The following is a 25,147-nucleotide window of genomic DNA, read 5'->3' as shown; positions in this document are numbered from 1 at the left end:
AAGAGTATCCAAGATTTTTCCATGGGAGTCTAGTGCCTGGTGGAGAGTCAAAAGGCATCTTCTGTTGACTCCAAGTAACATTAGATTTCTTCTTTTAATTGCTGACATTTCCCCATCCTGAAACAGAGAATGAAGAATGGAAGGTCAGGAAAGGAGTAGGAGAGGGTTGAACAAACATAAGTGAAGACAGCTGGGCTGTTGTATTTTAGCAATATGCTAAATAAGCTCATGGGGCTTGTGGTCAAACTAATGCTTTTTCTCTTTGCTTGTTGACAGAACGCCCTGCAGAATCCTTTTGTGCAGGTTTTTATCAAGCTGATGGTAGATTTGGATGCAGTTGAACTGCTGAGTCAAATAAATGAGCTGGGTAAGTTGTTCCGTATGTGCTGACCTCGTACTTGTACTTCAGGTCCAGAAGCTCCAGAGTCACCAAACTGTAGTCATTCTCCAGTTCTGCTCTTCTGTGGCCAGCATCACATGCTTTAGTGTGAGGCAATCTCAGCCATGATTTGAAACTCTTGAGGTCTGTCTATGGGAAAACACTCTTAGAAAGCAAAGGGCTTGTACGAAGAGATGTTTCTCATGAGTGCTGAAGGAATAGTAGGATGGGAATCTCCGCAGCTGATTGTGGCCACTGGAGGACACTATTTAGCCATAATTATCACTTCAAACGAGCTACCTGGGATTCAGATGGGAAATGTGGAGAGCTCACTTACATTGCATTAGGGTTCAGTGTGAAAGTTTTCCAAAGCAGAAAAGGAAGGGATCCACTAAAGGAGCACAGGCTGGTGAAGCCAGAGGCGTTATTACTAAAGATGCCCTGATGGCATTTGCTGTTCCCTGATGGTCTCACATAGTTCTTCAAGGTGAGAGGTGCTGATCTGCACAGTGGGAATCATCAGCTAACAGCACTGGTGGATGTATCCTCTCTTAGTGTGCAGTATGGTGATCATAGCTCCCTCCAAGCTGGTCTTATTGCCCCTATGTACTTTTTCAGTGCGTGCGTACATCTCAACGTAAATCTGGTTTATGCCAGCAAAACTTGGTGTAAGCCAAGAGTGGTTTTAGTCTGTTAAAGTCTGAATGGTATGAACGTGCTGTTCGTGATGACCCCTGTGTTATTTCATGAGTAGCATCTCCTGTCTGAAATCCCTATAAAATCATCATGCCTGCAGCAGCTGTTCCATATTAGTTACACCACATTATGCAGTCACCTTTTAAAACAGCCAGGCAACAGCAGCATCGTTATTAAACTTCATTATCAGGTTTAGTACACACATCAGCACAACAGACATAACTTTTCTTGATGTGCTTGGATAGAGCCTATTCTCCCCTGAGACAGAGCAGCTCAGCAGACGTGTTGATTACATCAAAAACCATGAGATGTGGAATGAATGGTGAGCATCACATGCACGTCTAGAAACCCAGCAGGTTAGTGCCAACTTCTGATTTGGGATGGCTGTCACATCACAGCGCTGGCATCCTCCCAAAGGCAAGCTCATGAACATATTACAAATGATTAACATAAAAATTGGGTCAACAACATGCCTTCGTTGCACTGTGAAGTGCAGAAATGTGTTTTACACTTCATGTTTAGTATGTCTTTTCTTCCTTTCTGGTGTATTGTTGGTATAAAGAGCAGAATGGTGTGACGGATTTATTTATTTATTTATTTTTGCTGTACGTACTGACGCTACTGTTTTTGTTTTGTTTTGTTTGTTTGTTTCCAGATGACATTCGGCTGGAGTTACAGAACAACTCTGACATTGTCAATCAGTTGAACACATTAGCTACCCTTGCTGTAAATGTGTCCTCCTGCGTTTCATTTAATCGCATTCGGGCAGTCAAAAGCTTAGAAGAATTGGAAACGATGGCTAAAGAGCTCTTTCTAAAGAACGAACTTTTTGCAAGTATGTAACAGTCTCAAGTACTGCTGTCAGTTGAAGTTAGCCTGGTACAGGATGGGAGTCCAGCCTACAGGGGTTGGCTTTCCACCAGTGATTGTTGTGGTCACAGTTTCCACAGCACAGCCATTGACTTTCACCTAGAACTATGGGTCCTGCACACTCGGACCTCCTTATGGCAATGTTTTACACCATCCTGTTTATATGTTCTCTTTTCTTGTACCTCTGTTGTCTTTAAAAAGAAAGCCTTTGGTCATCTGGTGTTTTCTCTTGGTTAATTGAAATAAGTTTCGCTGCCCTTAGGAGATCTTCATGCCAGAGCTTCCTTCTCTCAGGCCTCCAGAGGGAAAAGATGCTTTGATTGAAAAAGATATGATAAAGTTCAATTTATTAGAAGATGATAAAGATCTTGAGATATTCTGGTCCAGCACTTCATTATTATAATGGGTCTTCTTAGTCACACCTTTTGCATTTGTGGGATTGGATTGCAGCTTCAGATCAGACTGCAAGGAGGAGAGCAGGGAATAAAAACTTACCCATTTGAATGAAACAAACATGTCTTAATTCTTCAAGAATGCACAATATCTCCTTAATTAGGATTAACTTATAAGTTCCGTGACCTGTTTGGTCCTGTTCTTCATAATCATAATAATAATGTAGATAGAAACTTTTTCTATTCTTCATATTTCAGGCCCTGATAATACTTGTCTAATCCAATAAAAGGAGTTTTCCTGTATGTTTGCCCTCCTTTCCATTACATGTTTCATTTACAGAATAATCAGGCAAAATATTCTGGAAAGACAAAATGTTGTGGTAGCAGCATATATGTCAAATAGACATTTTAAAGGGGTGAAAAACAGTCCTGTCTGTCAAGCTGTTTCTGGCATTCCATTTCCTAACAGAAACTTGCAAAGCTTTTGTATTCTCAGATATTTTCAGCTTTGCAGGAGTTTCTGTGTGCACAAAAATATGTCCATGGACCATTTTCAATGCCACACTCCTGAGGTTTGTGTTACAGCATCACTGTGAGCTCTTGTGATGGAGTACATTTGGGCATGCTCATGAGAGATGCACGTGCTAAGAGACATACCCACTAGGTCTGTGACAGTCTGTGTTAACAGCAAGATTTTTCCAAACACAGCTGGTTATTCTAAGAGCCTTTAATTTTTAAATACTCAGTGGGAGAAGACTTGAAGCCTTTGGGGTGTATTTAGCACCTGGAATCATCGGTCACATTTGGAAGTTAGGAGGAGCTGCAGTGATGTTTTCCACTTTCCACTTCCAAACTCTTGATAGTGACCATAAGCAGCCTGCCCATCTGAGCATTATTTATGCAATAAATAAATGAAATGATGGACTGTAATGTAGAAAAGGCTTATAAAAATAAGGAGTTCCTATATATGTGTGTATTGCTCCCATGCTATCAACCCTGACTGAAGGAAAACCCTTTCCTTTCTGTTCCAAGGTATCATTTTCAAGCTGCCTTCAAGCTGGAGCAGCCCCGTCGGTGGGACATTGGCCCTCCCTCCTGTGCTCAACTACACCATCAGGATGAGCAGCAGGATCACACAAACCACCAACAGGATAAGGGAGCGCATCTGGACTGTGGGACCACACAACTCCACCTCGCAGAGCCAGATCTACAGCCGGGCGTTTATCTATATCCAGGACAGCATTGAAAGAGCCATCATTCAGTTACAGACTGGCAAAAAGCTGGAGGAAATAGCTGTTCAAGTCCAGGCCATGCCTTACCCCTGCTACAATAAGGATATGTAAGTTTGTGGGACTTTTATCTTCCTGGTTTGCATAAACTCTTCTTGTCTGACTGGTGGAGTCAGCTTCACCAGCTGTGCTGGTCTTCTTAACACCTGTTCACATGGGGTAAAAATGAGTCTGTGTTGTGATTTTTCAAGGGTCTGAAAAAAAGGGGGGGGTTCAGACCCTAGTATAAATGATCACTGTTTAGTTTAACCAATCTTTTGCTTTCGGTGCTCTGTGTGTACCTGAATTGTCACGGTAACTCCAGGTTTTACAGCAGGTAAAATTTGCTGTCCTTGTTTTACTTCCGAAGGTGGAGCTGAGGCTTGGGTTGGCAGGACTTGGGTTAAATAGGAGTGTTGGCTTGTTCTGCAGGTGTTTACGTGCAGACAGTGCGGCAGAACTTAGAAAACGTATTTATTGGGCAAAAAGAGCCCCTAGGTTTATGAGCTTTGTTCCTACAGATTGCTATCCAGCTGTGCTATTTGTTATTCATTCCACTGATTCCGGCTAACGTTCAGCGTAGAGTGAATAGTTCTCAATCCAGGTGCCTCTCTCACAGATGCTTTAAGAAGGATAAGAGGGAAGATGAAATTGTACCATTCATCGCCGCAGTAATGAGGGAGGAGAGAAAAGCTTTTGATGCGCCGAGTTGTCAGGGTTAACAGCCAGTTATACAGAGCAGTGCAGCATGAACCGTGTGCGGACCAGAATAAGTTCTGAATGGTAAAGTAGATCAAAAAGTTTTGGATCACCTTCCTTTCCACTCGTCTTGAGCCAGATCTGCAGCAAATATAAACCATCTCTCTGCCAAGTGCAATAGAGAGAAGCCAATCTCTCACAGCTGAGGACCTGCCCCTCTGGCAAGGCAATTTTGGTTGGCGTTGAGAAGCTGGCAACATGGTACATCCTCAGAATTACTCCCCTGTCCACAGCTGGTGGCCAAGCTGAGTGGAAAACACACGAGGAAGGGATTTTGTGTCCCTCACAAAGCACTGAAGGATGTTCAGCAGGTAATATTGGTAGGTTGGGCAGGCAATCCATACAGACATGAAGGTCTCCTGTGGACCAAGAGTACAGACTGAACTTTGGAGCTCTGCATCTTGACTGCATGAGCTAAAAGATGACCTGGGAGCTACAGCAGAGCCCTTAACCTCCTGTGTCAGCCTGTCTTGTGAGAGCTCGGAACTTACCATCCCTCCTTAAGTAAATGCATGCGAAGTGCCTGCCAGTATGCAGGCAGGGAACATTCAAACCAAGCATCAACTTGCAGTAAACGTGTATTATTGCTGTGAGATAGTTTTGCACAATGATTAACTGGCTGCTGGGGGCACTTACTACAGTGTTATCTGTTCCTTTGCTTGTTCTTGGGCTGCTGAGAAAACAGCTTGCCTTTGGGTTTCCCTCTCCACCCTGGATTCAGAGGGCCATGAGTTTGCTCAATTATTAAACTACCTAAAGGCTTTGGATTTGCATCCAGTAGAAGTCATCATAAAATGGCTGTTTATCGATTCTTAGCACATGTCCTGGAGAGAAATGGGAGGAACTCATATACTACTACTACAATGAAAGTATGGGAAATACTGATTTTTTCATAGCCTAGAGATAACGTGCAAGGTGGTGATTAAAAAAAAAAAAAAAAAAGTGGCAAAAAATTGGTAAAGCTACCAAAATGCATTTTCATCGTTCATTATAAATATGACTTCATTCACATGGAAACATTTCTTAAAAGCACTGGTTTGGGGAAGTTTGGGGCATTACAATTCAAAATGTAATTTAAAAAAAAAAAGTAAATTAAAAAGAATTGCTATTGTGAATTGAACTTTTCCCAGGAATAATACCGATTTTTATTTATTTATTTTTTAAAGCCAGGTTTAAAAATAAGGGAGGAAAACATAAGCCCTTTAGATACAATGAGTTGAATCTCCCACTGTAAAAACTTACTTTCCATCACAAAAGGGGAATTTTACTTTGGGCCGTTGTTGTGTCTTTTCTCAGTGCACGTTTGGCATGGGAGGAAGGTTGTAAGGAGGAAGAACCAAGAATTATGAAGCCCACGTTGCAGACCTGGATCTGTAATACCCATCCTGTGGGGCAGTAGGACAGACACTCTGAGGGCAAGCACTGACACCCAACCTCAATCACTAGGAAATACGGCCGGATGACAAAATCTGGCCATTATATTTATTGACAGAAGGGCTGGTTTCTGAGTTGTTCCAGGTTGGATGCACCCCACCAGAGAGCCAGGAAATGCCACTGCCAATGGTGGTTTCTGCTCATGCCAGTGGTGCTGCTGAGCAAAACTGCTTCCAGAACCTGGCTGGAAATCCCTGTGTGATTTAATAAACATTTGTTTTTATTTATTTTTTTTTATTTTTTGAACAGCCAGGAGTTTCATGAATAGAAAATTCAATGCAATGGCAAAATAGCCTTTTTTTTGGGTAATTATTAATTATACTTCACATTTTGAAATATAAGCATGTCTTTTCCTGTGCCAAAGTATTATTCTGAGAAATATATTCTGTAGAAAGCTTTAATCCCCTGAACATTTTGTATTCAGCTAAAGCCTGCATTTGCCTTTTACAGGTTCTTAACCAGCGTGACCTACTCTCTTCCATTTGCTCTGATGGCTGCCTGGGTGCTGTTTATAGCTGATTTTGTTAAAACACTTGTTCAAGAGAAAGATCTGAGGCTTTATGAGGTACACTGAAACTTTCTGGGGCGTGTAAAATTATAAACAGATTTTCCTTATTAGTGAGTTGTAGGTCCCATGTGCAACATTAAATGGAGCAAAACAAGCATTAAGGAAAATAATATTCCATATACCTATTGTCTGGCCTGCAGTGTTTGAATTCTGACATTGTAACCAAGCACAAAACTGTAGAAGTGCAGGGCATTTGCCCTTGAAGTGGGGAGAATATTGCTTTGCCATGCTGAACACTGGAAACATGGGGACCTCGCAAAATTACAAGTTTTCTAAAGATTTAAAGCTCCCTGAAAATTGACTTTGAGTCGTACCTACTGGGAACAAAGACACAAAGAGACTTTCTTCCTATCCTTGAAGTTATTATACTTAATAATTCAGAAGGTGCTACATTTTACATCAGCTCCTCTGAAATGAAGTCCTTCCTTCAGGTTGCCTATAGGAAAAGAAATGACATTGAGACATAGGGAACTTACTGCAGTAACTTGGGTTTTCAGTATGAGCACAGGCAACAGAGATACTTTTTGTAAAGAACTTTTTGTAAAGCTCATCTTCGGATGATTTGTTTTTTATCTGGTACCATGGAAATATATTAATTCACCAAAAAGCCTTTCTAAGAAAGGGCACCCTATGAACTTTAATGAGACTGACAATGAGTGAACCCCAATAGCTAGTTGACGGCCCCATTAGTTCCCAGTATAGTTTTGGGAACCCACTTGCGTTGTCTCTAAGACCGAGGGTGTCAGTCTTCTGTTTAGTTGTGTTATCTACAACAAGACAACAGCATTGGTCATTTCTTTTGGGTTCAGCAATGCAGATTTACAGTTCTGTAGGTCTTGTGGCCTTGATCATCAGCTAATATAAATTAACATCACTTCTATATAACCATGCTAATTTATCTCTTATGTATTACCTTGGGGATGTGTGTGAAATGGCTTGGTTTCAAAGAGACCTAAGAGTTTTTACACTCAAGCCACTGAGTGAAATAGCATTATTAAAAAAAAAAAAAAAAAAAAAAAAGTTATTTAAAAAAATAGAAAGGTTACAAACGTAATGCCAGCAGCTGCTTTGCAACTTGTGGGTTGCGGCACATGATGCTTGCAGATCCTGCCCCTGCTGTTCGTTTGCAATGAACTGCTGTGCAAACCCAGAGCATTCCAGAAATGTGGGAGCGTGGTTTCTCCTTGGTTATCAACAGAGCAGTATGCCAAAGTAGGAAAGAGCATATTTTGTTTGTGTGCCCTATTATCACTGAAAAAAACCCCACAACAATAACAAAAAAAAACTCTTAATAAACTTTTGCCATTTGTAATTTTCTTTTTTTTTTTTTTTTTTCTTTTTAACCTTTCTCTCTGTAGTACATGAAAATGATGGGTGTTAATGCAAGCAGCCATTTTATCGCCTGGTTCATAGAATGTGCTGTCTTCCTTCTAATCACCGTCACCTTCCTCATCGTTATCCTAAAAGTGGGTGACATCCTTCCCAAAACAAACACGTCGCTCCTGTTCCTGTACCTCATGGACTACAGCCTGTCCATCATAGCCATGAGCTACTTCATCAGCGTTTTCTTCAACAACACCAACATAGCAGCATTGGTGGGCAGTCTCGTGTACATCCTCACCTTCTTCCCCTTCATTGTGTTGCTTGTCATTGAAAATCACTTGAGCTTCTCGGTGAAGAGCCTACTGGTAAGTTCTGCTTTTCAGTAACAGGGATTATGTGTGTGGAAGCAGGCATTCACCTTCAGTACACTTCAATTGTTATTAAGGCTTGTGTCACGATTATACATGAATTCTAAACCCTAAATTCCTTTCTAAATCATTCACCCATCAGTGGGTGTTGACAGGAACGACAGCACGTAGCAGGAGAGCTGGCCATGGCCTGGTGCAAGGAGGCCTTTAATTAGTGGTGTGCTAGGACTGAACACAATACCTGTGCCATTTTAGGGAGTTACCACCTTCCCGAATCAGAGTAGTGTGAACCCTCACAAAGTGCAAGGCAAAAATGGGTTACTTTCAGCCACCACGAGCAGCAAGGCTGGTCAGTAAGGAATTTAGGTTGCAGGACTGTGAAGGAGGCTTGGGTCTGCTTGTCCTTTAGTTGTATGTATCTCAAATTCATAGTCACAGAAGGAGACATAAAGCCATGTCTCTTACCAAAGGTAGAAATAAATAGGTGTTAGGTTCCAGAAGCTGTACTTGTTTTCTTTGAGTCCACCACATTTGAGAAAGGACACCTGTTAATTCAAGTGGTAAAATTATTAGCCACCTCAGGGAATTTTCAGTCACAACTTTGTTTCAAAAGCCCTGAAGGAGGGTGGAAGTTGGGTACTGGGAGTGGAAGCAAAAGGAGGGAACGTTCTAAGGAGTTGCTAAAACCCATAAGCCTCATCCACTGCTCTTTGTGACTGTTGGAAAAAATCTAACTCATTTTTCTAGCTATTTTACCAAGCCAGTGAGGTACCTGATTGGTTGTCTGACAATTTCTCTTTGAGACTAATTGAAAAATTGTTTGTTTTCAATTGTGTTTATTCCTCAGAGCCTGTTGTCTCCAACTGCCTTCAGCTATGCAAGTCAATACATTGCTCGCTACGAGGCACAGGGCATAGGTATGTTCATTATACACAAAACTAGGATTTGAGTTCCCATGGACGCGGTGTTTCATTAACTAATATGGATTCTGTTGTATTTCTAAATTCCTTTTTGCAGGTCTGCAGTGGGACAACATGTATAAATCCCCAATGATTGGAGACAACACCTCCTTTGGCTGGATGTGCTGGCTCATTCTGATAGACTCCTTCATTTACTTCATCCTGGGGTGGTATATAAGGAATGTGTTCCCAGGTAAGGATATGTTGCATTGAGGTTGTTGCATTTCCTTTGGAAAACAATGAATACAACACTGGCTGATTTCAGTCTGCCCACACAGGATATTTCTGTTCCTAGACCAAAAGGCTTGGTGGATGTCTGAGTGTTAATGAAACTGGGACAAGGCAGAGCAAGGGAAAAATAGGGTTCTTCTGCTTATCATGTGGGTAGATGGAACCCATAAACAAGCTGAAGCCAAAGACACAGAAGGGTATGTTTGCTGTCTGGTTGGTGAAAATGAGAACAGAGCGTGTTAGCCAGCATTTGTCAGCTGAGTGATTTTGGGTTGCGTTACTTATATCATTCGATTTCAAAAAGTAATTCCTGCCTTGGGCAAGAGCCAGTACATTTGTCTTTTGCTTTTCTTCCCCACCTAATGAAGCAGTCCACTGGCACACAGAAATCTACCCAGTGGAAAATGTAAAGTACTCCAACCCTCTGGCTATGAAGTTACTCAGAATAACAAATTAGCAAATGCTTCCTATTGTGCCAATTAAGGGAAAATCCTCTACCAAGTATCAGTAGTACATGAAGCACATCAAGAGAGGAGAGATCTCTACGGAGTTCATTTTTTGTTATTTTGAGTGCAATCTAACAGTGGTGCTTTCTGCAGATACCTGGATGAGCTTCCTTATCTTCTTGCAGGACGATATGGCATGGCTGCTCCCTGGTATTTCCCGTTCCTTCCATCGTACTGGCTTGAATACAACAGTTACCTCCCCTTCTGGAGTGAGAAACAAAGGGGCCTCTTCTTCAGCAAGCTGATGCTAAGGAAAGAAGCCCCCCTCAACAATAAGATATGTATGTGAATTCTACACGGGGTAACAATGCCAACTTACACTTCAAGTAAACAAAGTGGAATTTGCAAAGGGGCACCACTCTCAGAAAGCGCATTTCTGTGTTAATCCTTATTTTGTAGCATAGAAAAAATTGGAAACTGTTGCTTACCTGAATGGAGATTTGGCTTTTAAATTTTCCTTTTTCTTTCTATTTGATATGGAAATCCACTACTGATACTCACCTGCATACTTGTGTATACTGTAGTTTGGCAGATACCTTAGATGCATATACTTCACTCTACAATGCTCTGCATAGAAAAACACATTTTTGTTTGTGCAAGCAAACAGAAGTTTCCACTTGTCAAAAGGGATATGTGCTGCTTTGTTTGTTTCTTTAAATATTTAGCCTGTAAAACACAGGGAGATCACACATACAAGCTTGCTGATTCTACCTAACAAAACTAATTTAGTAGTTTTGCTGTGCTTTCTTAGTATAGATTGTGTTAGGTGCTCTGAAACATCTAAATATGAGACCTTTCAGAAGCGATTAACGCTTATTGTCAGGAGTTGTAAGAAGTTGCAGAAGTGAAAAGGAGAAATCCGGGAGAGCTCAAATGATTCAGATCCTCTGAAATGTTCTCTACATTCTTTGCTGAAAGGCACCTACTTTTGCTGTATTTTATGCTATAAAAAGCCCTGCTTATTTCTGAGATGAAAAAAAAAGTAACTGTCCTCTGCCCCTTCCCTTTGGTGTTGTAGGTGCTCCCCCTCCTCATCTGGAGCCAGAGCCCACTGACCTGACCTTGGGAGTCTCCCTCCGTGGCATAACAAAGGTTTATGGATCCAAAGCTGCAGTGGACAACCTCAGCCTCAACTTCTACGAAGGGAATATAACTTCCCTGCTGGGACACAATGGAGCTGGGAAAACGACGACCATGTACGTGTCCTTTAAAGTTGGGATGTTTTATACTGCGGGGCATGGCAGGGTGAACGAGAGAGCAAGTGGGGCTGTGGAGGGTTGGGGAGCTGAATAAGATGCTTTATTAGGACAGATCTCTCCTGCAGTTTTATCTGGGTCTTGGACAACCTCAGCTGTCCCTTCATCTGTTAGAATTAAAGCTCCTTTGCTGCTTAGGAATATGCTTTTTAGTCTGGTAGGATCGCTGTAATACACAGCACAGCAGCTGTTCCAGCATTTTGTTCCACAAGGCTTTGGTGCCTGGGGCTGGGTTGCTCTGAAAGCTGTGGGTAGCTTTGCACATGCCAAAGTTGAAATGATATTAGCACAAAAGCTTAATAAAGGTATATTTCAGCTGTACAGACTCATGTGTTGACTGGGCCGGGATGGCAGTAGGTTAATACATTGGCCTTCCAGCCCTTCTAGCCTTGCCATTTATAAATTATTGGTTGAGTTGTTAGATAAAAGCAGTAAAACAAACCTGTAGAACTTGATTTCTCCACTGATATATATATATGCATCACTCTGAAAGCAACATTAAGTTGATAAATAGAAGCCCCAGAAGAGCCAAAATCAGTAAGACAGATGTGTGCTTCATCTCAGCTTATTAGAAATTCATCTCATGTCCTCTTTGTGAAGTGTAGGCAAAGGTGGTGTACAGAAAAATATAATGGCTTCTTGAAACTTAGTGCAGGCTTCAAATCCCGAGTAAGGTCACAAGTTACTTCTCTCCTTTTTAATGAGGGTTAAAAGTCCCAGGAGAGAGAGCAACCCAGGGAAGGTGAAAGGGAGTCTGAGATGCATCTTCTGCTTTTACTCCCTGCAGGACAGCTCTAAAAACAACCCATATTATGTAAGTAGTTACTCCAAGCAGAAGGTGTTTGACTCGGGTCTGTTAGGTAGGCAGCATTACTAGGTAGTATTATTAGCTTGAACTAGTTGAAAGTGCTGCCCTCCGTGAGGTGCCTTGCCTGGAAGTCCTCTCCCATTCCTTGTTAATCACGGCAGTGAAATCAGGTTTCCCTGCTGTGATGTGGTTAGTATGATGAAGATGTGGTTTGCAATCTCTGATGTGGTTAGCAGTATGAGGCTGGCTGGATACTGCAGACAAACCTCAAAGAATGAAGAGTAGCTGCATTTCCCAGTGATTAAATGGGAAGTGAAGGGCATTCATGAGTATGGATGTGTGGGACACACCGTGGTCTGAGTTGGAGAGGGGAAGACCAAGGAAGATAAAAGTATATGTGAAAAGTAGCCAGAGTTCCATGCGCTAGCTTGGTACTTGCCTTCACAGTCCCACAGAGCAGGAGGAGGATGTTCTTTGATGTTAATTGGCCACTGCTTTGCCCAAGCATGGCAGGCAGCAAAACAAGCTGTGTTCAGTTATTTCTGGCTGCAAGGAGTGCAGTGGTGATGGAAGGAAGCTTTGCAAGTAACAATACATGTAGGTGCAGGAGGATGTGGAAAAAAATCATGTCTGGCTTTCTACTTTTTTTTTTTTTTTTTAACTTCCTTTATTATTTATTTTTCCCTTTCAGATCTATTTTGACTGGGTTGTTCCCTACATCATCAGGTACTATCATTGTCTATGACAAAGACATCAGGACTGATCAGGAGGTTATCAGGAAGAACATGGGTATATGCATGCAGCACAACGTGCTCTTCAACTACCTCACCACGAAGGAGCACCTGCTGCTCTACGGGTACATCAAAGTCCCTCACTGGAGTAAAGAAGAGCTCTACCAAGAAGTTAAGAGGTATAAAAACAGCAGGGTTGGAGAAGGGTGAGAGGGCTCTGAAAATTATTGCGTGGCAGTGCCATTGCCCCTACAAAGCTCAAATGAATGGTTTTGAGCACAGTTGCAGACCCAGCCTGGAGTTCAAATAATGCCTTGGTCTGCTTAGAGGAGGATATTGAGTGTTGAAATCTGGGGCTGTAAGAAAACAATGTCTTTTCTCCAGGGGGTTCACAGGCTTCTGTGACAATTCTTTGGAGATGAATTTATTGGCCTAAGGGTCTGGTCCTTGCTTCTTTACAGTTTTCCCCAGAAAGGGATTTAATCAACCAGTCAGAAAGATGATGTCGGCTTTATTGGTTCTGCGGAGAAGTGAAACAGCCAGAACGTCCCAGGGAATTTGGATCTTGGTGTTCTCTGTTGATGAGGTTGAGCCTTTAACCTTGGCTTGTCAGATGGAAACTTTGAAAACATCCTAAAAAAAGATTTTTTAAATTAAAATCCCAGTGGCTGAGCTATAGGATGAATCATCTCAGTGCACTGTGACCATTTAGTAGAGCAGTCCATACTTGAGCAGTTTTTCATTTGCAGTTATGTTTTTTGGGTATTTTCAGATTCCCTGCTTTTAAAAGATGCCTGAAGGACAACCTCTGGGGGTTGTTTTTTCTTTGTCTTGAAGGACTTTGAAGGAGACGGGACTGTACAGCCATCGTCATAAGCTAGCTGGTTCCCTGTCGGGGGGGATGAAGAGGAAGTTGTCTATAGCTATTGCTCTCCTGGGTGGATCAAGGGTGGTGATCCTGGATGAACCAACCACAGGGGTGGATCCGTGCTCTCGGAGGAGTATTTGGGAAATTATCTCCAAGAATAAAAAAGGTACTGTGATGAGATGAGATGCTGCTCAGTGGCAAAAGTGATTTGTGTCACTTGAAAATATGATATCAGTGGCTTTGAGCAGCAGGTTTTGGAGACCACAGAGAGCTAGCTGTGGGGATCTGGGACTTTGCAGAGCCTCTGGGTGCATTCCAGGCTCTTCTTGTAAATTCCCAATGTCATTTGAAATGAAACTTTACGATAAAACACAACTTATGATAGTAACTTTCAACTTCTCTCTAGTGTTCTTTCATCCAGTTTCATTATTAATTCCCAAAAAGCACAGTTGATTTTTCACCTGGTGCTCTGCATGCCCTCATTCGGTAAAGCTTTCACCTGTCTCATGTAATCCTGCGTGTTTATTGTGTTGGTTGACATCAGCTTCCTGTTTCCCAGGCAGAACCATCATTCTCTCAACACATCACTTGGATGAAGCAGAAGTACTGAGTGACCGAATCGCCTTCCTGGAGCACGGGGGGCTCAAATGCTGTGGGTCACCGTTCTACCTCAAGGAAACGTTTGGTGATGGATACCACCTGACACTCACAAAAAAGAAGGTTTGTGTCAGAGGTGGTCCTAAATCTTCAGCCTCATCTTAAGATAAATGTGTGATGTTATGATAGACATCTTGGGTGGGAAACTTGAGTCAATTGTATGACCTGAAGGAAGGAAGCAACTCATAGCATCCCACAGAAATGAAACACATTGCAGAAGGTTCATCTTAGTCTTAGATCTCTGCCATGGAATGGTTATTCCAGTCTAATATCTCTTCCATGGAATGGATTCTTCATGTGACCGTTTTATTGCAGGGTGAAAATTGGATGCATTTTGGGTTGAAACCTTTGGTTTTAGATAGACAGGTTCAAGCACATGCTGGCTTTGTAAACACGTAACTACAGCCTGTAGATTGCCATTAAGACCACTTTCTTATATGCTTCCGCCACTGAGATGCACAAGACACAGCACACTCTGCTCTCTGGCTCACTCTGTCTGTCCTGTGCTGGAATTCACACACTTTTATAGATAAGCTTCCTTCAGAAAGACAGCCTATACAGAGAGTTTCCCAGAACATAGGAGTCTTAGCTGCAGCTCTAACAGACAAGGCAGAGGTGTGAATCTGAGCCTTCTGTGCCCAGGTGAGCAATGCAGTCCTCTTTATCCTCCCTTCCCTCCTGGCTCTGGCTCCCTTTCATGTCCAATGGGCATAGTCACCACAGCAGGTACTGCAGGGAGGTAGATGCCTGATGTTTGAGCCCACATGTAGCATGAGCTCTCAGCAGCTTCATCTCTGAAGGAGAGCATCGAGGCTTGCTCAGGGATGCTGCTGGCAGGAGCTGAGGATGGAAGCAGTACCAAAGTGGTTGCGTTGGATGCAGAGAGAGGCACCAAAGAGCTGCTGAAGATCTGTATGTGAGCACGCTGTGCCTCAGGGAGAGGTGCTGACAGAGCATGTTCCTTGAAGCAGAGGGAGGATCTCCAAACCAGCCACCAGGGAGGACATCAGACCAGCCCCTGCGGCCCTCAGCAAGCAGAAATGTCAGCTTTCTGCTTTGTTGGAAAAGAACAGGGTCTCTGTGAGGGTTAAAGGCAAGGCCAGGTGCAGAGTGTGAATTCTGGAGTTCAGAGATAAGAGATGGGAAAGGCCTGTGGATAGTACCTGGCCTGAGGCAAAATGTTCTGCTGTTTGCAAGGAGGGAGGAACTCTGTTCTTACAGCATTTATTACAGTACTGTTGGTAGCCCCAGCACACAGAATAACACACAGACACTGTACGAGATCAGCCCCTCTTCCAAACTGCTGGCAGTATAGCTAGAAGAAATGACAAAGGACCCATGTGTAAGCCCTGTTTTTCATGAGGAAAAAGGTTGTAATTGTGCTGGCAGCCAAGTTCAGGTGTCAGCTCTCCCTTGTGGCTAGGCTTCTTGTCTGTACTGTAAAACCTCTAGCTGGTACAAAATGGTCAATCTGTCCCAGTCCCAGTATGCCTGTGGACAGAGGGAGCTCGGTGAGCTCTGGATGGACCAAGATGGGTACAGTGTAGTCCAAAAAGTCCCCAGAGCTCATCTCTTCCTCAGCACAACGAGGGGCAGGGAGTCTGTGCCACATCCTTCAGTCATCTTCAAATGCCAGAAGCCCAGTTTCATCTCCTTTTGCTGTATAAACTGAAATACTGCCTGTCTGGATTAAGTCTGCCCACTGGTTATACTGCAGCACAGAATTGGGGCTGAATCCTGCAGCAGGAATATTGACCTCACAGCCCTCCCGTTGACCAGAGTGTTTTCTTCCTTTTTCAGAATATGATAGAGGAGTGTGACACCGCAGCAGTGACCTCCCTGATCCAGTCCCACCTTCCAGAGGCTTATCTCAAGGAGGATATTGGTGGGGAGCTCGTGTACGTGCTTCCCCCCTTCAAGTCCACAGTCTCGGGGGCCTACCAGGCGCTTCTCAGAGCCCTTGATACCAGCTTGAGTGATCTCCACCTTGGTTGCTACGGGATTTCAAACACAACCGTGGAAGAGGTACGAGCTCAGGACTCAATTAAATGAAATGTTTATTGAGATTAACTTCCCAGAACTGTGTAGCTCTGCTTTCTGGGGTAGATGATGGCATGTTTGGGACATGGGAGTCACAGACAAGGGAAGAGGTGGTTTGGTTTCTCACTGTGCTACGTTTATGAACATGTGAGCATGTAGCTGAATTCATCAATCTACTAAATTTACTAATGCACAAAGCATACCACTGCCTTACCTTGCTAAGACCTTTCAGCATTTTACCTGGAAAATAAGATGTTGGAGTTAAGACGGGAGAAAGGGCAAAGACACATCTCTGTTCGAGATTTGCTTCTCATCGCTGTGAATTTGGGGTTGTCTCCAGACAGTTAGAAAACAGTCTAAATGCTAAACTTCAGCATGGATTCTGCCGTGCACAAGTGAGTCACCTGGAGCATCTCAGAATAACACAGGCATCTTCCTGCCCACAGAAAATCTCTTGTCATAATAAACACAATAACCACAAGCATTTAGTTACATCAGAAACAAAAAGCAGCTTTAAACAATGAGTTGTAAGAAGTAGTTTTAAATGATGCAAACTTCCTCTCACGGAAGAGATGCAGTTTGTCACCTTTCTGTCCAGAAATCCTTGTTTGTTTGTGTTGAGGCAGTCAGGATTGTCAGGGGCTGGAAAGGAAAATATCCCAGGGAGACAACCCTACTTGTTTCTTTACTGATGCCAAGCAGGGTAAGCTGCCAGTGTGCTGAGATGCAGCTTCTTTAACACTTACTCAGTAGTTATGGCAGCAGGGTGGCATTAGGGCAAGGTAAGTCCAGCTGTGGGCAGCTGCAAAAGTTTAGTTTGCCACTGCTGCAGCAAGAGAGGTGACAGGTAGCTGGACAACAATTTTATACTGGAAAAAAAAAAAAAGTGAATTTCTCCCTCAGAACACAAAGGGAATAAAAAGAGGATTGTCATCCGCATTTGCTCCACAAAGAGCTACGGAGTAGGAATGGGAGCTACAGAAGCATGCAGGAGAGTGGATTCTGATTATTGGTTTGGAAAGTGGAGTAATTTGGACCAATTTTCCTTTATGTTTTCTTGCTGTGTAGGTGTTTCTCAATCTGACAAAAGAGCTTGGGAAGGATCCACAAGAAGATACTGAACTGCCTCAACAACTGCCTGGAGCCAGTGGTCAAATTGCCAGTGAAGAAATGTCTGTGAACACAGACACCTTCACAGAGAGAGATGGTACTGAATTACCTCCAGATTTATTCCAGCTTTGTCACAGATGCAAAAAGTGAATGACAGACTGATTTGAGCTTTCCTGTTCTCTTTCTGTGTTGGAAACCACGTTTCACCCAACCAGAAATCACAAAACCAATTAATCACTAGAAGCACGGCACTCAACAGTTGTTTAGATCCACTGGTTTGGAATGTCTGAATTGCAGAACAAATTACAGAGGGGTTTTGTTTGTATCCGCCTCCCTTTAATTTGATTCAGGTTTAATCTAATCAAATATAGTGTGTGGGTGAAGGAGCAAATGTATACCTCTGAAAGTAATTGCTGTAATTGATGCAGAGGTTTATTTCTATGCAATTAGTAGAATTTGAGAGAAACTTTGTGGAAACCCCTCAGCCTGCTGGAAAAGCAGCACAGCTCTGAGCTGGATCTTTCTTGGAGTTCTTTGTTGTGTCCCAACCATTCCAGTAAGGGCAAACATCAAAAAGGGCCAGACAGTGGCATAAATTCACCTTCAGAAGATAGTCAAGGTACAGCATTATCTCTGAGAGTGCAAGAGCTGCAGAAGGTGGCATGGTCCAAAAAAATCCTGAACATCCTTTCTGACAAAGAAAAGTTTTTTACTTATGAATTTATCATTTATAGTTAGGGGAACAGTTAACGGACGACACAAAGGTATTTTCATACTTGCTTCTCAAAGCTGACCTGCACTGGAGATGTGCAGTTCCATAAACAGTAACCCAGACGTGTAGAGAAGTGTTTTATGTCATCCCTAATGAGAGCACTGAAGATGATTTGCTTCATGTTGTATTATATAGGTTAATATTTTATGAAGAGGAATAGGTTGCACAGGGTTCGCTTCTGCTTTTAATGTGCTGCAAACTTGTCCACATAAGTGATCAAATAGTTTGTGCCTTGTTTTCTCGTTCCTGAATGAATTCTCTTATTGATTTGTCTGAGGACTTGCTTTCTCAATGACGAGAATTTTCAGTTTGCAAACATAAAAGTTGCAGCTGGGTAGGTAGGATGTAGATAACTCGTTGCATCTGGAAGTGTGTGTTTCTCCTGCAAGATGTCAAAATGCATACCATGTTTACGCATTTGAAATCAAGCTAAAAACTGGTGTTACTGAGCTCATAACTCAAGACAAAACCTGAATCCTGTCCAAAGAGGGTGTGTTCCAACCTTGTAGTTATGATTTTTTCATCTGATAAAGAAGAGAGGGTAACCAACATTATTCCCAGGGATCTGTAAGTGTCATTTCTCTGCATTTAGCAAATACTGATCCATGACAAAATGTGTTCTTTTGTACCCAGATCAGCTCCTGATCAGGTCAAAGAGCCTGCAAGGTTTGCCATTGCTGCTTAAGAAGACGTCAGCTTTATTCATTAAGAGATTCCACCATACCCGGCGGGATGTCCGAGGCTTCATTGCTCAGGTCATCCTCCCAGTCCTCTTTGTGACGGCAGCAATGGGACTTGGGACGCTAAGAACTAAGGAGACCGAATATCCAGAACTGATTCTTTCCCCCTCTCTGTACGGCACATCTGACCAGGCAGATTTCTTTGGGTGAGTGCTGTTTGTTTCCATCCTTAAACCCGTTGGTTTATAAGCCAGTTGTTATCATCAGGATTATTTTTAAGCAAATACAGTGGAAATGTATCATGCAGATAACATGTAGTGATAAAATCCTGTTCCTAGGGGCTCTCTAGGGGAGATGGCTTGGCTTAGGCCAGCAATCAGAAAGCTTTAGAAAAACAACCTCTCAGTCGAAATTAACTCTGAAACATGTGAAAAATATTCGTTGTTGCGTTTGCCATTGGAGTCTTCTGTCCCTGTGACAGCCATACTGCCGTGAAGGATTTTAAAAAATGTATATTTACTCTTCCCCTGATGTGAAATGGAGGTGCCACATTAGTTGGCTCCAGCATTACAACTATGGGATCAAATTCTGTTCATCTTGTGAATTGGCTGCATTGCCCTCCCCTCTGGTAGCACAGGACATGCTTTCTTGCCCAGCACTCACTAGTCCAAGGCATGCAGTGATCTGAAGAACATGATTAGGACGTTACCACTGAATGATTTCCTTGTGCTTAAAATCCCATTACCAAAAGGGATATAATTTGTCCCATTCTGATTTCATGAGGTTAACTGCTTTCTCCAGTGGTTCTCAGCTTTAAGAGAGCAATAGAAAATTAATCTGGAACATCATTACAAATCACACGTCTGCTCTCAGGTGTTCTTTCCCAGGACTGCTCATGCCTTTCTGCCTCAGTACTGCAAGATGGGGGAAGGAGCCACGTGTCTCTGAGTCCTGTAATCCTAAAGCTCTCTGCTTCTCCTGATGGATAACTGCTAGATAGCTGGGTCAGGAGGGAGGAGCATCTTTCTGAATGACCTAAAACAAATGGACTTCCCAAATGTGAGAGCTGATTGAGACGAGACCAGAAGTTGTGCCTGAAAATTGCAGTAGATGCTTTTTCCCTGGAAACAGAGTTTTGGTCGTTCAAAAGCTCCTCAGTATCTTGCTTCGATCTGGAGGCAGCAAGTCACTGGAGTAGGAGTGCAGTGCTAAGCAAGGACCAGTTCTTTTAAACCTGTGCCACTGCCCTCATGTGCTGCTTTTACTTAAGTGGTTTGCAGGACTAGCACCACAAATAATCATTTATTTAGCATCATAAATAAATCTTGTTTCATTCAGACAGCTTTCTTCTGCTCAGTGGTAGTGGAAGAACCTTGAACTTTTTTTTATTGTTATATTTTAGGAATTTCAATGCAACCACAGATGCTTTAGTCGCATCGATGCTTGCTTTCCCTGGGACGGATAACACATGCATGAATGCAAGCAATTCGTAAGTAGTTCTTGTTTTATTTTCCCATTTAAATCCTGTCTGCAAGAGATTTGACATAACCCTATTAGCCAACAGACCCTTAATAGCCATCTTTGATCATCTGCAGAATTTGCATGTGCGGGTGCCACATACAGAGAAAAAATACCTCCTGCCTGTCTCCAGACAGACTTGCAGACTCAGCTCACTAGAAAATGTTCTTGTGGCCTTTTGAAAGCAGGTCCAAGCTCACTGCTCCCCTTACAGATGGAGCTGACTGGATGAAGGTCAGTCTTGAGCTGAGTTGTCCTGATAGGTGTGAAGCAAACCTCAGCCCTGCTTGAGAGCCCGCATGGCTTGGAGTGAAGGCTCACATCTGCCAGCACAAAACTGTAGATATGCTTGAAGACAGCAAGCTGTACTTGTGCTTTAAGGCTGAGGCTAGAACTTCCACACAGTCCCAGGGCCTTGAACCTGGTGGTTTTGTTTGCCTGAAGAAGTATCCACCACTCTAAGTGGATTCCTTTACTGTGAGTAGTAAAAGAACATTTTTGGTGGTGACAGGATGCCAGGATAAGAGCAGGTTGACCCCATACCTGGAAAGTTTGGCCTGGGTGAGCTATCTCCTTACGCTGCCCACTGTGGTAATAAAGAGGTGTCTGGGTTCTTTCTAATCAGCTGAATGAACCCAGGCATGGAGAACTGTGGTGAGGGTTCTCTGCCAAGTCAGCAGGAGGACAAAAACTCCCTCAAGCCCCCAGAGCTGACTAGGTCTTGTATTCCACTGAATCTACTCACTTCCATCTTTGCTGTCATTAAATGTGACATCAGTTAGGATCATTTATGCCTCGGTATAGAGAACCTCAGAGGAAAATGTGTTCATTTTCAGGCAGTGTTTAAGTGAAGACATGCTTGGCCCTTGGATTACCAGTGGAAACCCCCAGACCAAGTATTCTGTCTGCAACTGCACAGATGGCATCCAGGTAATTCGAATAAACCCAAAAAGGAGGGAGTTTGGGGGGGATACTTGTGGGTTGGGAGCAGTCTTCTGAGCAGGCATAACTGCAGTGAACTCAGTGTTCAAAATGCCTCCTGTTTTTGCTGGGCTGCATGTCTCTGTGGCGCAATCGGTTAGCGCGTTCGGCTGTTAACTGAAAGGTTGGTGGTTCAAGCCCACCCAGGGACGGAGGGCTCTTGTCTTTTCCTGATCATTGCTCTCCAGGGGTTGGTGTTGGGGCCCATCCACTTTAATACCTTTCTTGATATTTGGCTGAGGGAATTGAGGGCACCCTCAATTTGCAGGTGGCACCAAGTTGAGGGGCAGCGTCGATCTGCAGGAGGGTAGAGAGGCCCCGCAGAGGGACCTGGGCAGGATAGGTCAACGGACAGAGGCCAATGGGATGTTTAGTCTGGAGAAGAAGAGGCTCAGGGCAGACATTATTGCTCTCTGCAGCTACCTGAAAGGAAGGTGTGGGGAGCTGGGGGTCAACGTCTTCTCTCAGATAACTAGTGATAGGACCAGAGGGAATGGCCTCAAGTTGTGCCAGGGGAGGTTCAGGCTGGAAATGAGGAGACATTTTTTCTCAGAAAGAGCAGTCAGGCACTGGGACAGGTTGCCCAGGGAGGTGGTGGAGTCACGGTCCCTGGGGTTGTTCAAGGAGAGGTTGGGCCTGGTGCTTAGGGACATGGTTTAGTGTCATTGTGTCATTTAGTGACATTGGTGGTGGACCAGATGATCTTGGAGGTCTTTCCAACTGTACTGATTCCATCATTTTGTACCCTGGGTAATGACTGTCTGCACCACTTTGGGGACAGGAAAGGAAATGGCAACCTCAGAAGATTTTCATGCTAATATATCTGACTTGCTCCCCTTGGTGGGGAAAGGCTTAGTGGTGTTTTTGAATGTTGTATGATTGTCCCATTTAGCAGAGGTGAGCATGTATTCAAGAGGAAAATTGCATTTTATACAGCACTGTCATTATGTGAAAGCACAGCTATTATTGCTGTTTGCTCTTCAGAATTTAACTTTATGCAAAGTCTAGATCTGTCTGCTTTTACACTATTCCCCATTACAAATAACAGTGATTAATAATATCAGTCATTTGCATTGAGGTGGTACATACAGGACCAGATCTGGACCCTGCCGAGCTCAGTGCCTTTAGATGCACAGGGGGAAAAGACAGATTCTGCCCCAAGAAAGTTAAAATTGAACGTGTCCAGTTGGAAGGTGAGCTCTCCTCCCCACAGTGCTGTTCACCTGTCTTCAGTTTTTTCCAGTAGGAAACCAAATTCAAGGCGCAGCTTGACACTACTTGTAAGATAAAGCGTCTACTTAGTAGAACATTCCTCGCCATTCCTTACAATGCAGCTATTTTAGGCAGTTTTCTGGACACACACTTAATTTCACATCGTTAAAAGTATTGGCATCATTCCTCTGGTAAGTCAGGATAATGTTCAAAGCTGATTCTCACTTCTAGCAGGCACAGGCAGGTGTTCCTCAGCGTGAAGGCAGCTATTTTGTGTATTCTGATGTAAAGTTTTGAACAGATACACAATAGGGGAGGCCAGGGTTTTTGTTATGGATGAGTTGAAAGAAGCAGCCAGCATGCTGTCTGGCGTAGGACGTTTCAACCTTACGAAACAATCGATGCGATTTTGACCCTCAGTGTGTTAAATTATATATTCAGGACTAATCCAAGGGTTCTCTGAGGCTCTGGAAAATATTCCCAATGACTGACAGTAAAGTAAAAATGTAGAGCACAGCTACTGTGAAATGCGAGATGAGAGTTTGAGGCCACTGTGGAGTTTTCTGCTCCATGAAGCTGTTTTGCCCTCTGCCATTGTCAGCGCAGTCACTCTGAAGCTCTTCTAAATAGGATCAGCCTTAATTCGGGAAAAATCTTCCTACCTAGCATGAAGCACGTTTCAAGGTCTCATTGATGTTAGTAAAACTGAAGTGTAGACTCAAGCAAAGGTTGTTTTTGAAGCGCCTCACTAAATGCATCGAGAGCAGCACACAGGGATGTATGCTGTGGGTCTTGGCGCCCTGATTTGCAGATCACCAGCTTCTGTAGGAATCAGTCCCGGGACCAGAATGTCACCTTTGCCAGCTCTCAACCTTGTCATGGTATGCTAAGTTTTTAGTTAAAGTGCAGCCACTAATGTTTTCTTTTTTTTTTTTTTTTCCCCTTAACTCCTCTCAGACATGCCCGCAGACGAACTACACTCCCCCTCACAGAAGGACCTTCTCTACACGGATGCTCTATAACGTTACAGGGCACAATGTGGAGACCTACATTCTGGCAACCACCAAAGACTTCCTGCAAAAACGGTACAGCACATGCCTCCAGTCCTTCTCTGCACTGCCTGTGGCAGGGGTGTTGGAATGAGATGATCTTTAAGGTCCCTTCCAACCCAAACCTAATCAATTCTATGATTCTCAGATTCTATAACTGCAATGGGAGCACATACCACATGTATCATACCCCTGTACTAGAAGTGGGGGCAGTAAAGTAAGGGTTTAGCAGGACCCCACTGCTGATGGTCTCTGTGAACCTGGTAGAAGGAGGTAAAATGCACTGCAGTTACAGAGCTAAAGATAAGGGTTTTGTGTAAGTGCTCTGCTCGATCATAGCAGAGAGCACCTAGGGATAACATGTCAATCACTTGATGGGCTGATGGCTGCATCCGCAGATGAGCTGTTGTCTGGCTCAGAAATGTTTAAAAAGAGGAAAATCTGACACAGCCTGTCATGAAGCAAACCCTAGGGAGAGATTCTCCTTCGGGTTTAATTCTCTGAAGAGTCTTGGTGTGTGCTTCACTTAAACAAGTGCATCTGTTCCAAGGAAGTTAGAAGTTGAGTGTTTTCTTGCACCAGGGGGCTGTTGGAGCTATTAGTATGTGGAGTCTGCATCACAGCTGCACAGCATGTCTTGGGGCAAAAATAGCCTGCCATTAAGGTTGTCAAGGAATATGTTCATCCGTCCATTGATTTAACCTGAGCTGCTCAGCTTCTGGGAGAGCAGCAGTCATCTTGTTCCAGTGTGGTGAGGAAGCAGCTCCAAAATGCTTCTCAAATGCAGGCAATTTTGTGACAGTGCCTCTGAGTTTGTTTCCTTTTTTTTCCCCCAAATAAGGGCTCCTGTAGCTGTGTTGGCATGGCATCATACCACATACTGGGATAAGCCCTTCTGTTTCAAGTCAACCAAGAATTAATTAAGGTGATGGTGGCATGCAGCACGTGAATGTTTCCAAAGAGCCCATGTTACTATACACCAACTGTGGTATTAAAGCTTCTGGGTGAGGATAACAGTGCGTTTCCTTGTGGGTTTTTCCCTCAGGTATGGCGGCTGGAGCTTTGGGATGCCTTTGACAAGAGATCTCCAGTTTGACATCAAGCCAGTGCCGCCCAGCAGAACATTAACTAAGGTAACTGACCTCCATCTGCTAGCTTGTTGTGGCAGGGGAAGTGGGGGATGCAGGAGTGATGTTGAGTTCAGTGATACTGCAGAAAATAAAGTGAAAACTTCTGAAATCTGCAGCTTGGCATGGCAGAGATGACTTTCAGTTTATTTCCTCTCCTCTCCCCATTCTTCTTTATTGGTCTGACTTCTCTTGCTAGTAGGAAACAATTTTTCTGCTGTCATAATTTTATTACAGAGAAGTGAAAAGATCAGTTAGTGGCACCTTTATCTCACGAGAGAACATACGTACCTTAGCTAGGGCTGCCTTGTATGTTCTGATTTACCCATTCCTCTGTTTCTGCTCAGTGAAAATGTTCTAACACATCAGTGTTAAAAAAATAATAATAAATAAAATAGCAAGGCTGAAATCTAAGGTAGAAAAGAAACACAAGAGTTGACAAGATCCCCTCATCTCCTTGGAAAACCTAGCTACCAGTAAGCAGAGTGCTCCTGCAAGAGCTGTGCTGTTTTCAGAGGTGGCCCAAGAAAAGGGAATTTTGAGGTTTATTGTTTCACTAGTGCTCAGAGCTCTTATAATCAGTTT

General features: G+C 43.3%; 1 protein-coding gene and 1 non-coding gene across 2 annotated transcripts in view; both read left to right on the top strand.

The window, feature by feature from the left end:
• The window catches only part of ABCA12 (ATP binding cassette subfamily A member 12), an 81,579-nt gene that overhangs the window by 39,944 nt on the left and 16,488 nt on the right, over positions 1–25,147 (top strand). Inside the window, exons 21-39 of the mRNA XM_032190340.1 lie at positions 277–367; positions 1,731–1,910; positions 3,370–3,676; positions 6,249–6,363; positions 7,725–8,054; positions 8,905–8,974; positions 9,075–9,209; positions 9,879–10,034; positions 10,772–10,949; positions 12,509–12,727; positions 13,386–13,582; positions 13,976–14,136; positions 15,874–16,098; positions 17,182–17,320; positions 18,629–18,881; positions 20,078–20,164; positions 21,030–21,123; positions 23,344–23,471; positions 24,481–24,568. Of these exons, the coding sequence (XP_032046231.1) occupies positions 277–367; positions 1,731–1,910; positions 3,370–3,676; positions 6,249–6,363; positions 7,725–8,054; positions 8,905–8,974; positions 9,075–9,209; positions 9,879–10,034; positions 10,772–10,949; positions 12,509–12,727; positions 13,386–13,582; positions 13,976–14,136; positions 15,874–16,098; positions 17,182–17,320; positions 18,629–18,881; positions 20,078–20,164; positions 21,030–21,123; positions 23,344–23,471; positions 24,481–24,568 (3,153 nt within the window). The remainder of the gene's footprint in view (positions 1–276; positions 368–1,730; positions 1,911–3,369; positions 3,677–6,248; positions 6,364–7,724; positions 8,055–8,904; positions 8,975–9,074; positions 9,210–9,878; positions 10,035–10,771; positions 10,950–12,508; positions 12,728–13,385; positions 13,583–13,975; positions 14,137–15,873; positions 16,099–17,181; positions 17,321–18,628; positions 18,882–20,077; positions 20,165–21,029; positions 21,124–23,343; positions 23,472–24,480; positions 24,569–25,147) is intronic.
• On the top strand, positions 21,253–21,326 carry TRNAN-GUU. Its single transcript has one exon. It is a non-coding gene; the product is annotated as a tRNA-Asn (tRNA).

This window comes from Aythya fuligula, chromosome 6 (genome assembly GCF_009819795.1).
Source record: "Aythya fuligula isolate bAytFul2 chromosome 6, bAytFul2.pri, whole genome shotgun sequence".
NCBI classification, from domain to species: Eukaryota; Metazoa; Chordata; class Aves; order Anseriformes; family Anatidae; genus Aythya; species Aythya fuligula.
Note: the sequence above shows the minus strand (reverse complement) of the source record. Positions and strands in the feature narration are given on the sequence as shown.